Source organism: Protopterus annectens, chromosome 12.part0 (assembly GCF_019279795.1).
Source record: "Protopterus annectens isolate FY-2018-M chromosome 12.part0, PAN1.0, whole genome shotgun sequence".
Classification (NCBI taxonomy): domain Eukaryota; kingdom Metazoa; phylum Chordata; order Ceratodontiformes; family Protopteridae; genus Protopterus; species Protopterus annectens.
The window spans coordinates 150,383,621-150,399,616 of NC_056746.1; the positions used below are offsets into that span (position 1 = coordinate 150,383,621).

At 45.9% G+C, this 15,996-nt stretch overlaps 1 protein-coding gene across 1 annotated transcript in view; it reads right to left on the minus strand.

Moving 5' to 3' along the window:
- The window catches only part of RRN3 (RRN3 homolog, RNA polymerase I transcription factor), a gene marked incomplete in the record, with an annotated part of 604,791 nt that overhangs the window by 361,267 nt on the left and 227,528 nt on the right, over positions 1-15,996 (minus strand). The window contains 1 exon segment of the mRNA XM_044089174.1: positions 507-639. Within this exon segment, the coding sequence (XP_043945109.1) occupies positions 507-639 (133 nt within the window).

A 15,996-nucleotide genomic window follows, 5' to 3' on the forward strand; every position in this document is an offset into this window, starting at 1 on the left:
TAAATATGCCCCTCCCCGTCATCTGGCAAATTATGGTCATAGTGTATGTCAGCCAAACGTGTGCATGCAACTAAACATGTGAAGTATAAAAAAAATCAAGGCTGACAAAGCTGAAGATTCACGAAAAAAAAATCATAATATCCACTGCAGATACACACGGTCAGGTCTTGTGTTTTATTTTGACAGACTTGCAGTCACTCCTTTATCCATCCTGTTTATCAAATAAAGTTAAAATGCATACAAATGCATACAAGAAATTATACACAATATCAGTATATAAATGCAATGTCATGCTGCTTTGCCATCTGGACATCATGAAAAATGGCTACAACCTACCTCCAGTCTCTGGGGGTATGCTGCTTTGGTATGGTATGTAACATGACACTTGTCACTACTTGGCTCAAACAACATCAACAGATGATCACAGTCCTTCAGATGCCTGCATTTCAGAACTCATTTCAGTATTTCATCAAAACATGCACTCCGGTTTTAACAGGGATTCTTACCATTCACATAACAGATGTCCTTAATGTAAGAGAAGACGACACACATCCCATAATCCAAACGCTCTGCAACTGGATGGGCCATCATACCACTGTCTAAGTTACTCCTCATATCTTCAAGGTCCTCATCTTCATCCTAAAACATTTAGGAAAAATATTTCAAGTGCACACCACTTTAATAACAGAAAGGGGACTGAGCACAGCAAGGCACCAGATTTCAACATTCAAGTTGCTTAGCAAGACAAGCTGCCATCAATGAGCCTTGGAAATATGAATTAAGTAAATCTGAGATTGAGTATGCAAACAATTGTGATATTAAATATGTAAAAACTTCTAAAAATAATGTTGGATGCTTAATTGTTAAACTGGAGCCCCCTGCCCCCCCCCCCAAAAAAAAAATCCCCACCAAGCATGGATCTTTGCTCCTTGCACAGCTTTCTATTAATTATTAGCCACAAGTCACCATAACACAGAATGAGAAAAATTGCTCTCATCCTTCTGCATTTTCAATCTTGGGATTCCACTTCACTATTGTATATTGCTAAGACACTGCATAAATCATTCCATTCAGTTTCAAAATTCCATAATTTGGACTTGCATATAAAGAAGTAGATTTCTCTACAAAAGAATGCCAAGGAAACGTGCAGCTTTGAATTTACTGTGTGCTTCACAGCTGTATTACATAGCAACAGTATACTCATCAGTAGTGCTACACATGGATTACACTTCACTGGCTCCAAGAAGTAGCTCAGAGAAATACTGTACTACAATACATCTCTTACTGACATCAGCATAATACTTGGCACTTATCACCACAAACTGTCCTGTGAAACAACTGTCCAGACAAAACTAAATATTTTTTGTACACATTCTTAGCAAACATTTTCCAAAAAAATCACCAAGTAATTAAGCAGGGTTTGTATGAATACTTATATGAAAAATGTTTTCTCAAGTTTATCTCTGTCTGGGAGTTGCTTTTAAACTGCAATGTCTGTGAAAAGCAATGCTTAATATGCAAAGCCATAAATTCCAGGTCCTACCTGGAAACTTAGCACTGCACACAATAAAGTAGTACCAGATCCCTCTCAAATGCACACCCCTGCTATTTACTATGATTCACTGACTGCCTGTTTAGGGAATGTCATTTACAGTACTTAAGTTAAAATAGAAAAAAAAGATTTCTCTAAGTGAAAGCCCTCTTATAATTTGTGGAGAACAGAAGTATATATCCCATCAGGTAACAAAAAATAATATGTGATGGTATAGGCTTTAAATCTTCATTGGTGGCAGTAAATGTGTTGGGAAGTTGTCCGAAATCTCAACTTACACTGATGAAGGGAAAACAATAGGCAAGAGGTTGTTAGGTTTTAAGGGTATATGGTAAATGCTTACAGCATATCTGCCGTCACCATTATAATCCCCAACTCCCAGGACCTCACCCATCTTACACTGAGTGCAATGCCTTCCACTGCAATCTTACCAACAGTAGTTGAAACTTGTCCAAATTTATTAAGCGCGCACACACACACACACACACACACACACACACACACACACACACACACACACACACACACACACCAACCACATTATTTCCAGGGGATAAATGATATCTCACTAGTACCACCACAATCTCCTCCAATTTAAGGTAATGCTGCTCCTATCCCCTATTAATCCAGAACATAACTGCTGCTTACATTTTAACCAATTAGTATTTACATTTAGTCAGTCTTAAGGCCTTACCATACTACTCATCGTCTTGCAAACATCAAATAAATATTGATACAACTGTTTTGCTTTGCACTATTATCCTGTTATCACTGTTACCCTGTACTAGAAACATGCTCATTCCCTTATGTCAAGAAGTTGGTAGCAGGTCTACTTCATTCTATGTAAATTCTGTAAATTCCTTTCAAGGATATTTTATGCTTACTTCATTCTTTGTAAATTCTTTTGTAAAAACTTTATGTACATCTTTTGAACATTTTGAACTTTTATGTTAATTTTGGTTAATTTTTTTATTGTACTTGCTCTGTCTTGAGCTAGATCTTTTGTTTATTTTTTTTTTACTACTAATGTCTTTTGGCTTTTCCCAGTTAGGGGTCACCACAGCAGGACTCCAGTCCGCTAATGATTGACAGTGAATTTTTACAGTGCTGAGTTGCCAGCCTAACGCCCAACCTTCAAAGAAGGCACACCCATTCACATATGCACCTACCTGATGTCTTTATACATCACTCGACCATGGGAAGGACATGCAGACTCAACACAGAAGGTGCTCCAGCCGAGAAGCGAACGGGAGAACCTCTTGCTGTGAGGCAACAACACTAACCGCTGCACCACCGCGGTCAATTGTTTAGTTTTTTTGCTAATTGGAGCTTTTCTTGCCGGGGCCTACACTGAAAATGGGCTCATCTTGGCCCAGTGGACTTTCCCGGTAAACAAACACCAATAAATAAATAAAGTAAGTAAATGTTCATTTTTTTTCTTAAATCAATATAGCTTTTGCTTGGTAGAGGGATTGATACCTTCAGTCTCCATTTGCCTATTGTACAACTCTTAAGAAATCACTTAACCAGACAGTACTCCTGGACAGAGTATGTGTAAAAGCTCTATGTGGATCAAACCTCTATCCTGATTAACAATTGCAAATAAATAAAACTAGTTCACAAGTCCTGCACTTCCCTTCTAAAAGAAGTTGTACTTCCTCAGTTTATTACAGCTGTGGAAGGTTCAGTAAGACACAGTCACATGGGCAACTGTATTCCCTTGTCTCAGGTAAAACAATAATGAGCACATATAACACCACAGGACAGTCTAGATGGCCTAACCAGAAGCATTTATGTAATTTCTGTGCAATCTGAATGCCTATGGCCACAGCTATGAATGTCCCTGATGCAGAAAAAGGTTGACATCCCTTCCTTAAAAGTGAGGGAGACCTGCTATTAAGACATTTGATCCTTCTCTGCCCTGGTAATTTGGACAAAAAAATTCATAATTGAAAATGAAAGCGTGGTAGCACTGTAGATCAAAGGCAAGAAAAAAACAAACTGCTACTAAACCAGCACAGCTCCTGATGCCAAACAGCAGGACTAAAAGCCTCCCAAACACACGTATGCTTGTTCTGGAAGTCAAAGGCAAAAACAACAAGCTGCTACTAAGCCAACACAGTTCCTAATTCTAAGCAGCAGAACTAAACACCTCCAATAAGCAGAGTCAGAGAGGTGAAACTCATGAAAGAAACTCAGCCAGATAGCCAAACTCACTGAGGCAGGTCTTTTTAAAATTGAAGTTGTTCGTTTATTGGCATCTTGTTTGCTTATCCCTTTGGAATTTAGTCCTGCTGTTTGGCATCAGGAGCTGCGCTGGTTTAGTAGTGGTAGCACTGTAGTCAAAACCTATAAGGATGTGCTACAGGGCTGTCTACAACTGAACACTTATTAAAATAAAAACTGGAAAAAAAAACTCTGGTGGCTAATTGTGTAGTAAATCTGTGTTTGTCAAAGACAAGAAAGAATAAGACTGCAAGGGGCAGCTGACTGAAAAAATATTGTGACAGTGCTAAAATATGCTGTCTTAATAATCAACATGTTTCCAAGTACTGGGTACTATGACATTTTGCAATGACATACTGAAACCAGTATCAACACAAAAGCAGCTGAAGATCTCAGATATACAAATACCCTTAAATAACACAAGAATATCCAGCATCAATGAATATTGAGACGAATCCACTACAAGTCAACTCAAAATTAGACAACTACAAGCTCACAGGGTTAGGTTTAAGATGACTGAGGGAAAAAAAAAAATCAAACCTGCTGAACAAAATAAGAAGTTATGTACTCACCATAACGTTCCATCTGAGTAGGTAAACTTCATTTGGCAGCAACCTATGGGTCTTCGGATCCATATCAGATCTGAGCCGGCAGTTTTCAACAGCAGAGATCCGAGCACCAAGCTCCTCCCCCTACCCATAATCCCCTGCCAACCCTACCTGACCTCAGATCGAGTTTGCCCAATGCAAGACCTGCACCAAATAGCCAGCCTATGGTCTGACCTAGATACAATCAGATGACCAAATAGTAACATACTCATCCGACGGTCAGGGGGAAGGAGGGGGGGGGCGGTTGCTGCCAAATTAAATTTACCTACTCAGATGGAACATTATGGTGAGCACATAACTTCTTAATCTGAAGTAGTTAACTTCATTTGGGCATCAACCTATGGGAGAGAGTCCCCAGCTACCTAATTCTTGGGAGGCCCTCATGGAAGGATGTTCCGGAGCACTGCAGAGCCAAAGGATGCTCTCCCTCTTGTTCCGGAGCACTGCAGAGCCAAAGGATGCTCTCCCTCTGGAGACCAAGTCCAACTTATAATGATTTATAAAGGTATGAGATGAAGCCCAAGTGGCTGCCGAACAAATTTCATCCAATGAGACCCTACAACAAAAAGCAGCAGATGTGGAAATTGACCTAGTAGAATGGGCGTGGACTCCCTGGGGTGTGGGCCAGCCAGAACTTTCATATGCTAGTAGAATACACTGTGATATCCTCCTGGACAGTGTGACTTTTGAAACTGATTTTCCAAAATTAGATTTTGCAAAGGAAATGAACAGCTGGTCTGATTGCCTATGACCAGCTGTTCTGTGTAAATAGAAACGTAGCTGTCTATGAACATCCAACGAGTGCAACTTGTATTCGCCTTTGTTTTGGTAATTGGGGAAAAAAGACAGGTAGATTAATAGTTTGATTGATATTTGATTCGGAAGCAATCTTAGGAAGAAAAGAGGGATTGGTCCTGAGGGATACTCTATCTTTGTGAAAGATCAAATACGGTGGCTTGGCGGAAAGGGCTTGTAGCTCAGAAACCCTTCTGGCCGAAGCGATAGCGATGAGAAATGCTGTTTTCCAGGATAATAGTTTAAGATCCACTGAGGCTGCAGGCTCAAAGGGAGGAGCTGTCAAAGCATGGAGCACAAGTGCTAAATCCCAAGGAGGGACTACATCCTTCACTGGGGGTCTTAGCAGGAAGGTACCCTTCAAAAAGGCCTTACACAATCTGGTTGAAATTAAAGGGCCTAGGTCACTCCCCACGTGATAGTGCGAAATTGCTGCCAGCTGAACTCTGACCGTGGATGAGCTGGCTCCTTGGTCAAAAAGTCCTGACAAAAAGTCTAACACCGCAGGCAACTGAGCCGTAAAGGGGTCTAAGTTTTGTTGCTCCGCCCAAATAGAAAACAGTTTCCATTTGCTATCATAAAGTCTTCTAGTAGACGGCTTGTGGGCCGCCACTAAGATAGCTTTGACCGGGGAAGAGATACCGGGAGTCCTAGCTAGGATTGGAACTGGAGCAACCAAGCCGTGAGCTTCAGATCATCCAGATTCGGGGTCGGGAGGTCTAACGGGTGTGAGATCAGATCCGGGATGGGATCCAGAATCCAGGGAGGATTCACTAGATGAGACCGTAGATAAGGGAACCAAGCCAGACGAGGCCAGAATGGGGCAATGAGGATTATTCTGCTCCCCAGCAGTCTGGCTTTCTGTAAGAACTTCAGCATTAGAGGAAGAGGAGGGTAAGCATAGAGGAGACCAGGTGGCCAAGCATGTACCAGAGCATCTCGGGGGGATTCCCCGGGTGGGGGAATTAGAGCGAAGTAGTCATTGCACTTTGTGTTTGAGGAAGAAGCGAAGAGATCGCAACAAGGTTGACCCCATTTGGAGAATATTTGTTTCGCTACTTCAAGATTCAGAGACCACTCGTACGGCGATAGAATTGTGCAACTCAGTTTGTCCGCAAGGATGGTGGACCGTCCCAGAATGTGCATCGCTATGAGAAAGCAGTTGGTGGAGATCGCCCATTCCCACACTCTCATGGGATCTCGGCAAAGTGGATAGGACCTGGTTCGCCCTTGTTTGTTGATATACCAGACCACCGACATGTTGTCCGTCTGGACTGTAGTTGTCCCAACGGGAAGAAGGCTCTGGAGTGCTTGCAATGACAACAGCACCGCCCTCATCTCTAGGACAGTGATATGCAGCGAGGTCTCAGTGTGGTTCCACGTGCCTTGGACTGTCCTGCCTAGACTATGTCCCCCCATCAAAGGCAAAAGGGGTCCGTGGTCACCATGGTTAGGGGATGGGGCATAGCAAAGGGCCGACCTTGAGGAGGTCTGGGGACTGGAGCCACCACAGAAGGGCCTTCCTGCAAACACTGCTGAGGTGAATGGGATAGTTTAGAGGGTAATGCAGGAAGGACCATTGGACTTGGAGGGTCCACTGCAGGACCCTCATGTTCAAACGAGCCATGGGCAGCAGGTTGATGGCAGCCGCCATCGACCCTAGGGCCCTCAGGACCAACGCTGCTGAGGGAGCTGGGGATTGAAGAATGGCCCGCACATGGAGTCTCAGAGTTTGAAGCCGGTCTGAAGTCAAGAGGGCTAGGAGCCGGCTTGTATCCAATCTGGCCCCAATGAAGTCTATGATTTGTGTCAGCAGAAGGGAAGATTTTTCTACATTGACTGTGATCCCCAGCTGGGGAGCTAGACGGAGGAGAGAGTCCTTGGCCGCGCAGAGTAGATGCCTTGTGGGGGCGGTCAGGAGCCAGTCGTCCAGGTAGGGGAAGACCTGAATTCCCTGGAGGCTCAGGTGGGCCGCTACCACTGACAAAACCTTGGTAAACACCCTGGGGGCTGTGGTGAGACCAAAGGGAAGGACCCTGAATTGGTAAAGGCTGGCTCCTAGCTGGAAGCGAAGGAACCACCTAGAGCATCTGTCCATCAAGATGTGGTAGTACGCATCCTTGAGGTCTACAGAGCACATCCAGTCATTCTCCTGCAAGAGGGGGAGAATAGACTGAAGTGTGACCATCCAGAACTTTTCCCTGGTTACTGACAGGTTCAAGAGGGATAGATCGAGGATTGGTCTTAAGTTCTCCTTTTATGGCACCAAGAAGAACCTGGAGTAAAAGCCCGATCCAAACTGGTCTGGGAGGACGTGCTGAATGGCTCTTTTTTCTAGCAGCTGCTGGATCTCCGCAGCCTCCCTCTGATCGAGGGGGACATCGGGCAGGAATCTGGGATTGCGAGGGGGATGAAGAAACGGGATTTGGTAACCTCTGGATATGATACGAAGCACCCAGCGATCTGTCGTGATGGACTCCCAATCTGCCAGGTGCCTCGAAAAATGCCCCCAGACTGCCTCCAGAGTGGAGCAGTCGGGTAACCCCTCAGGGTTGCTGCGTGGGATTATCAGAGAACAATTATCTGGACCCAAAACTCCTCTAACCCCCTCTGCCCCTAGGGCGGCGTCCACCCGGTCCTCCTCTGCCTCGGAAGGACTGGGTGTCCGGAGCGTCATGGGACTGTTGCGACTTCCGGAACCACATCTTCTTCTGTCCCTTTTGGTTCTTGGAGAAAGACCTCTGGAGAGCAGAAAAGCGGACTCCGACGGCAGACAACGTCTTCCCGTCCTTCTTGCTCTGGACTAAAGTTTCACGTAAGGTTTTGCCAAAGAGGGCAGAACCATCGAATGGGGCATTAGCGAAAGACGCCTTAAAGGGTTCCGTGAAATCACAGTGTCAGAGCCACGCCTGTCGCCTCATGACGATGCCCGCTCCACTAGGTCTAGCGGCTCCTTCCGTAGCATGGGATAGTAGCTGCGTACAGGTATTAAAAATCGACCGAAGAGTGGCCATTCAGGCAGAGTACACCTGCTTGTCCGACATGGACTCCGGGGGTGACCCAGTGTACTCTTTAATGAGGTCTCGCTGGAGCCGTATGACATGTGCCATGTAGTTCAGTGAACTTACCGAGAAGGTAGCTGAACTGAAGACTCGCTTCCCAAGGTGATCCATCGCCCGAGACTCCTTGCTAGGAGGATGGACCGAGGGACTTTCTTGGGCCAGTTACCTCTTGGTGGCTGCCGCCACCAACATGGCATCTACCGGGGATCCCTTACTCCAGTGCACTCTGTCGGAGGGGGGACTAAGTATCCTGTCAGGTCTCTTTGGGCCGAGCTCCACAGTGTCTGGCTCTTTCCACGCCCTGGTAGTGATCAGGTCTACCAGGGGGTCGGCTGGAGGGGACACCCAAGAGGTAGACGGGCCTGCTTCAAATGCCTCCAGGAACACAGATTCGTCCGAGGTAGGCTTTGGGGCACAACACCCTCCCCTTATTCTGAGCATCTCCATGATGTCTCCGAAGGAGACGTCTTCGGGGGGTGATCTTGGGGAGACTTCCCCTTCCTCCAAATCTGTGTCCTCGGTTAAGGACTCAGGGGAGTCCAAGTGCCTCCTTTTGCACTTGCGTTTGTGAGGGACTTCCTCGGGGGGGGCTGTCCGAGGAGGCCTTACCAGGCTCATCATGTCCCAACAAGGGAACTACCTGGGACGTTAGAGAAGGCTGTCCCTGGCGCCCGGTGATGGAAGCCGGAGCCAACTGAGAGGGAGTGCGGGGCGGAGCCGTAGCTGTGGCTGGGGACCTGGAATCCCTCAACAGAGCCCTCTCCACCAAGTCGAAAGCCGAAGGAGAGCTGCTCTCTCTGGGATCCGAGAGCAAACCCTCCTTCGGATCAGACGAGCGGACTGGGGCCGGCGCCAACGCTATCGGATCCGACGGACCAGTCTGCTCTGACCTGGAAGGAGCCGAAGGTAGACTGACACCCTTGGATCCGAACCTCAGCTCTCGGCTCTGAGAGCTCGGATCTGCCAAAAAGGGACTCGACAGACTCGAGGGTGCTGTCGGCGCTGAAGTACCCGATACTATCGGTACCGACGCCACTCGGCTCCGAGGACTCCAAACCCGGGAAGCGGGTTGGAGAAGGAGCGATCAGGGCAAAAAAAGGGGTCGAGCTCCCCCCCCCGGGGGGGGGGGGGGGCAAGAGCACTCCCATCTGCAGTTGAGCCTGGAGGAATCTTATCATCCAGTCCAAATCTGCGTCCATTAGGCTTTTAGTAGACCACTGAGGCGGGACGGGAGTGCCACCTAGATGACCTCGAGGGAGATCGGGCCTCCTCCTCCGGCCCCGGTGAGAAGTAAGGTGACCGGAGCCAGGAAGGAGAAGGCTCGGAGGTCTTGGAGAGAGAAGCCTGCTTAGCTGGCGGCGCCGATGTAGAGGTCTCGGCCCGCCGTTTGTGGTGTTTCTCTTTTCTGGCTTCCCTATCCTCCTGGCCCGTGGTGGGATGTTGAGTCCCGGCCAGGGGAGGGGAAGCAGTCGTGGGTACTGCCGCAACTGCGGCAGGCACCACGGGGGGGTCCGGAGGTCGGAGCCGAGTCCGGGGGCAGAAGTCCCGCCAGAATCAACTTCGACCTCCGGTCCTTAAGTGTCCTGTGGTTGAATGCCGCGCAAATAGCGCATCCAGAGGAGAGGTGTTCAACCCCAAGGCACAACACGCACCGAGTGTGGCCATCCGCTGGGGATTGCTTATGGCCACACTTGGTACATTTAGAAAATAAATGTCTTTGGGGCCTCAGACATTACTGTAAGGAAAGACACACACACACTAGGCCCCAACTACACACAGACACATGCCCTAATGCTCTGATGAGGGGGGGGGGGGATAAGCTAAAATTAAATTTGAAGAGAAAAACTAGAAAAGATCAAAAATTTATCAAGTCTTCACTAATGCCTGGAACTCAAGGATCAAGCTGCTGGCTTCAACCGCGGCAAACTAGATCTGAGGTCAGGTAGGATTGGCAGGGGATTATGGGTAGGGGGAGGAGCTTGGAGCTCGGATCTCTGCTATTGAAAACTGCCGGCTCGGATCCAATATGGATCCGAAGACCCATAGGTTGATGCCCAAATGAAGTTAACTACTTCAGATTACATCTTTTTCCTGTACCCTTCCATATTGGGAGTACCCATCAACTTAAATACATCAAGTCTATGGTAACAATCGTGGGGAAAGAAAACACCCAGCAAGAACAAAAAAACAGACTGAGGTCACATTTCATACGTCACTTCACTGAATAGAAAATACAGTTGGGTAGATGTGACTGAGGAGAAAACAGTTAAGCTCAGGTTTGAAATAAAGGCTTTTATTTGTTTACTGGGGTACTGCACTGATCTCAATGAATCATTTGTAGACACAGCTGGGGTGAATGGGATCACAGAAGAAATTAATAAAACATACTTAAAGATACAAAGGTATGCTAGAAAACATACTTATTTATGGATGCAAAAATATATTGCAACATTTATCTCAAGAAGCAGTTTACAAAATCAAAACATGGTTTAAAGATAAAGATTTAGCTATAATGACTGATACGGCTTGTGCTATATCAATAGCACTGTGATTTTTTTCTGTTTTTTATTTGGAATACCTTCTCTTGCTTATTTTAAACAAGCTTATACTGTTTTTTTAACTGTTTGCTGCATTATATAGTATCTGCACTTAAAATTTTACCTGGTCGAAAATTGATCAAAAATCTGTTGTTTGTTTGTTTAACTTAACTGTTGAGGTTGCCCACTAAAGTGTGCTAGCCTGTGTAACTGATTTATTTGCTGCCTTCTGTATTTCTGGGTGTTTTCTATCTAAAAACAAAAAAAAGCAAAAAAATAATCTTTGTTTTCCTGCCTCTCCTCGACTAGTTTAGACCAGTTTACAGGCTTTGCTGTATTCTGGGTTGTGGTGTAGTTCCTGTGTTGTCCATTACCTTACTTGGATAAGGAGGAAGTTTCTTTGCTCACCAGTGGGAGTGGGGAGCCTTGAGCAGCCTATATGTCCCTGAAGGAGTGACCTCAGCACAAGAGCTATAGTAATTGGTTGTTTTGGACCATTTCTAGCTCTTTTGAAGTTACCTGTTTAAAATCCGCATTTGCGCAGCTTTGCGCAATTGTGCGCATAGAGCAGCGCCAGTTAAACTTTTTCTGGCTCCGCCAAGTCTGCTCTTCAAATTTTCCCTTAGAAAGCTCTACTCTTCGAATAACCAGTCTACTCGTTATATTATAAGCATAGCACTTGTTCTCAAAGCTTCTCTTCTAAGCAAGCACTCTCAAACTCAAGTAGCACTACATCCACCTACCACCCCAACCACTTCCCTTAAAGGCACAGCACTCTCTTATAATATTCTAGCATGTGGTGTGGGAGATTGCTAGCATCTTCCCCTGTTCAGCTGGTTAATCTGGGAATCTTGAGACAATGCTATAATTGTCTCATGTACACAGACAACCCTCTCCTCCTCCCAACAAACACAAATACATGTGAGAGATGCAACTATATAGCCAAACTGAAGGCTGAACTCTCTCAACTCATGACTGGCAAGACCAGACAGGAGGAAAAGGTAACCAAACACACAACAAACCCAGTCACACATAGACCTACCCCAACTGCAAATCAAGCACATAACACAAAAACATACTCGGAGGCTCTATTAAAAAACTTACCAAAACAACAGAGGCTCCCAAAGCAGACACCCAAAAATCCACCACTTCAAAACATAACACATGCAACACATACTTCTATAAATCGGTGTGTCAATAAATCACAGCCCTTAAGGCCAAACACTATGCCTGATACACTAGTGATAGGTGACTCTATAGTCAAACACACTGACGTCCCACTTACCAGGCTGAGCAAGGAGAGGGTAACGGTAAGCTGCCTATCGGGGGCTAGGATCTGCCATATAACACACGCACTCAGGTCACTCAAAAGCATGTACAAATATGACTCAGTCATTGTCCATGCCGGCGTGAATGACCTGAGACGTACCTCCTTGAACTACATGAAAAGAGACATAGAGGAGCTCTCTGATTATGCAGCCCAGGCTGGTATGACCCTGACCCTGAGCAGCATCCTGCCCTCACCAAGAATGATGCCACAATACAAAGACAAGATGATCAGCTTTAATAATTGGCTCAATTACTGGTGTCATTCTAGGGGGATCCAATGTCTGTCTGCTTGGGATGACATGCTGGACAAGCCACGCTGCTTCGCAAGGGACGGCTTGCACCTGTCACCACTGGGCTTCCAGATATTGGCTAAGGCTCTTGCCACCCCCATACAGCCTTTTTTAGGCAAGGCTCAAAAGACGAACCCACCTCCTTAAAAACAAAAATGGAAAAAAATTAAGGGTAATGCTGCTCAACGCCAGAAGTCTAAATCTCAAGATGCAGGCTCTCGAAGCACTCCTCAGTATGGAGAACATCGATGTCTAGGCTGTAACCGAGACTTGGTTCAAGGCTCCTGAGAGCACCCCAGCGCTACCAGGCTTTACCTCGTATCATGCTTTTCGGCCCCAAAACCCAGGCCGAACCACAAAGGGAGGGGGAGTGTCCATATTCATCAAGGATACCCACACCTCCAGGTTAGTAGCAACTCATGAAGCATCGGAGACCATCCAGGTGCAGCTAACCGTAGGCAAAACTGCTATACAACTGGTTGCATGTTACAGACCACCCTCCCAATCTCAAGAACCCCACTCAGCCTTCCTGAAGACATTGGAAGATATGAATGTCTCACCAAATACCATCATATTGGGAGACTTCAACTACCCTAACATAGACTGGGTGCACTATTCTAGCCCTAACACCCTAGTCCAAAGGTTCCTGGAATTCATAAACTCAAATGCAATGGAACAGCTAGTCACCTCTCCCCACAAGGGGGGATAATATACTAGACCTGATCATCACAAACATGGGGACAAAATGCTCCACACCGGAAGTATTCCCCTCACTGGTGAGATCTGACCACAAACTAATCACCCTGGATATACATTTACCACCTCCACCCCCAGCACAAAAGACTACAGTGAGAAACTTCTCAAAAGCCGACTTTAAACTTCTCAAGACTGAGATGGTATCATTTAAGCCCACAGGGCCAATGGAAACCACATCCCACAATGCTGAATCCTACACAAATGCTTTCTACGGACATCTCCAAGAATGCATGGATCGTGCAATCCCAAGTAAAACCAAGACCCTCTCCACAAAATGAAAGCGTCCTGTCTGGTGGACCCCAGCCATAAACAAATTGTATAACAAAAGAAGGAAGCTACTGCAAGACAGAGCAAAATCCCATAAAGGGAAGGCATCTCTGATCAGCACTAGTAGAAAGCTACGTTCTCTCATAAAAACATCCAAGGCCAACTTTGAGAGAAAAATCGCCAAGGACACTAAAGATAACCACAAGGCATTCTTCAGTTATGTTAGAAACCTGGGCGGAAACCCTCAGATATGCTCAGAGTTAGTACACAACGACAAAAAATTTACCGAACCCACAGATATTGCCAACATTCTGGCAAACAGGTTCAGTGCAAATTTCTCCCCTCCCTCACCTCCAAAAGAAGAAATACTCATCCCAGCTGAATGTAACCTCCCTGTCATCTCTGATGTCCTGGTGAGAACCGTCCTCAGCAAAGCAAAAAACACAGCATCTATGGGACCTGATGGTATCCCCGGGCTGCATGATACGTGAACTCCAAGAGGAGCTAAACCCGCATATAAAAATGTTATTTAACCTTAGCCTTACTACAGGATATGTACCTGAACACTGGCGTACAGCAACAGTGGTCCCACTCCACAAGGGAGGCTCCACTACAGACCTGGGAACTACCGCCCCATAAGCTTGACCAGCCTTGTTTGCAAAGCTATGGAAAGAATTATTATGGAACTCAAACAACGACATTGGGGACCTACAGACACTTGATCCCACCCTGTTCGGCTTTGTAAAGGGCAGATCCTGCCTTTTGAACCTGGTTGACTTTTTCGAAACAGTCACTAGAGCCATTGATGAGGGCAAGGCAGTCCATACAGCCTACCTGGACTTTGCTAAAGCCTTCGACACAATACCCCACTCGGGGATCATAGATAAGCTAAACAGCTTAAATGTAAATCCATATGTCACAAGATGGGTTGCAAACTGGCTAAAGAACAGAACCCATAAAGTCAAGATTGCGGGAGCCATGTCAGACTCAAAGCCAGTCACAAGTGGTGTCCCACAGGGCTCTGTCCTGGGACCCCTCTTGTTCGGCATTTACTTCTCAGATGTGAAAGCAAACATGGGAGGGTTGTGGCTGACAAAGTTCGCAGATGACTGCAAACTAGGCGCCATAGTCAATACACCAGCTGAAACATACATCCTACAGAAAGGCCTCACCGAAACGGACAACTGGTGCTGGAATCATGGCCTTAAACTGAATGCCAAGAAATGTATAGTCATCTCCTTTGGGAAAAACAAAGTACCCACAAATTATCACATAGACAGTAACCCACTGAGTACCGAAAACGTAATCAGAGACCTGGGGACCCAAGTTGATAGTGACCTCTCATTTGACACCCACGTTGCGAAAGTGGTTAGAAAGACTTTCTACCTTGCCCACCTTATCATGAAGGGGTTCACATCCAGATCAAAGGAGGTCATCGTGCCCCTGTACTCCTCCCTTATCAGGCCCATGATTGAGTACAATGCCCCATTTGGTATGTACCTCACTTGGCACTTACAACAGCTGGAGAGACCCCAGAAGTACCTCACCAAGAGGATCAAGGGTCTCCAACATATGTCATATGCTGCCAGGCTAAAGAAACTCCATCTCTATTCAGTAGCAAACCGCCTGCTCAGAGGTGATCTGTGCCTGACGTACAAGGCCATGTCCAACCAGGAATTGATGGACATGCTCCACCTCAAAAAATCCAAATCCATAAGAACCACGAAAGCCAAAGATTTAAACCTCAGTACAAACATGAATAGAACATGCTGGAGGGACAGATTCATAACTCAGAGGCTTCCCATACTCTTGAACAAAATCCCAGTCCATGTTAGGTAGAGCCCCTCACTGACTCTCTTCAAGAGAAATCTTGACGAGTGGATGGGAGATCGTAGGTTTACCCCGGGGGTCACCCGTGTCGCTACTTGACAGAGGCACAGTAAACTAATTTTAATAAGTAAGGGGGTCTTCAATGTGTCACTACTAGACAAAGGCACAGTATTCTAAATTTATTCTATACACCTTAGTACCACTACATGGGGTAGAGAAAGCCACATCTCTAGGGCTAGGCTTGCAAATGCCCCAGGGCAGATAGCCTAGTACTAAACTATAAACTATGATAGGAGGTACTGCCAGCCATGCCAGGATGAAGTGGGGTAGTGGATGTATGACTTGTGCCAGCACAGCAAGCTGGAATTCTGTAAATAAGTATACATGTTATTTGTATATCAAGCTGATTTGTATAGATTCTTGTGCTGAAAATGTATTTGTGAGCTCTGCTTGTGTTATTGTATTAAAATGTAATCAGCAGTGCACCCTGCTGAAATGAAGAGAAATGCACATGTATTATGGCATCTGAATTAAATGTATGTGTTTTAACAGAGGACACTGGCACAGCAATGTTAACTAGCTGGCTGACTAAGAAAAATGGGAAATGTAAATGAGCTGTTAAATCATTGAACGGCAACCCACAGCGCTGAGCAGGCCCAGAGACGGTAGGTCTGGGAGCAGCCATTATCTGTTAACTTTTGCAAAGAAGGGTGGGAAGTGTTGTAAATGTTTCTGGCTCCTAGG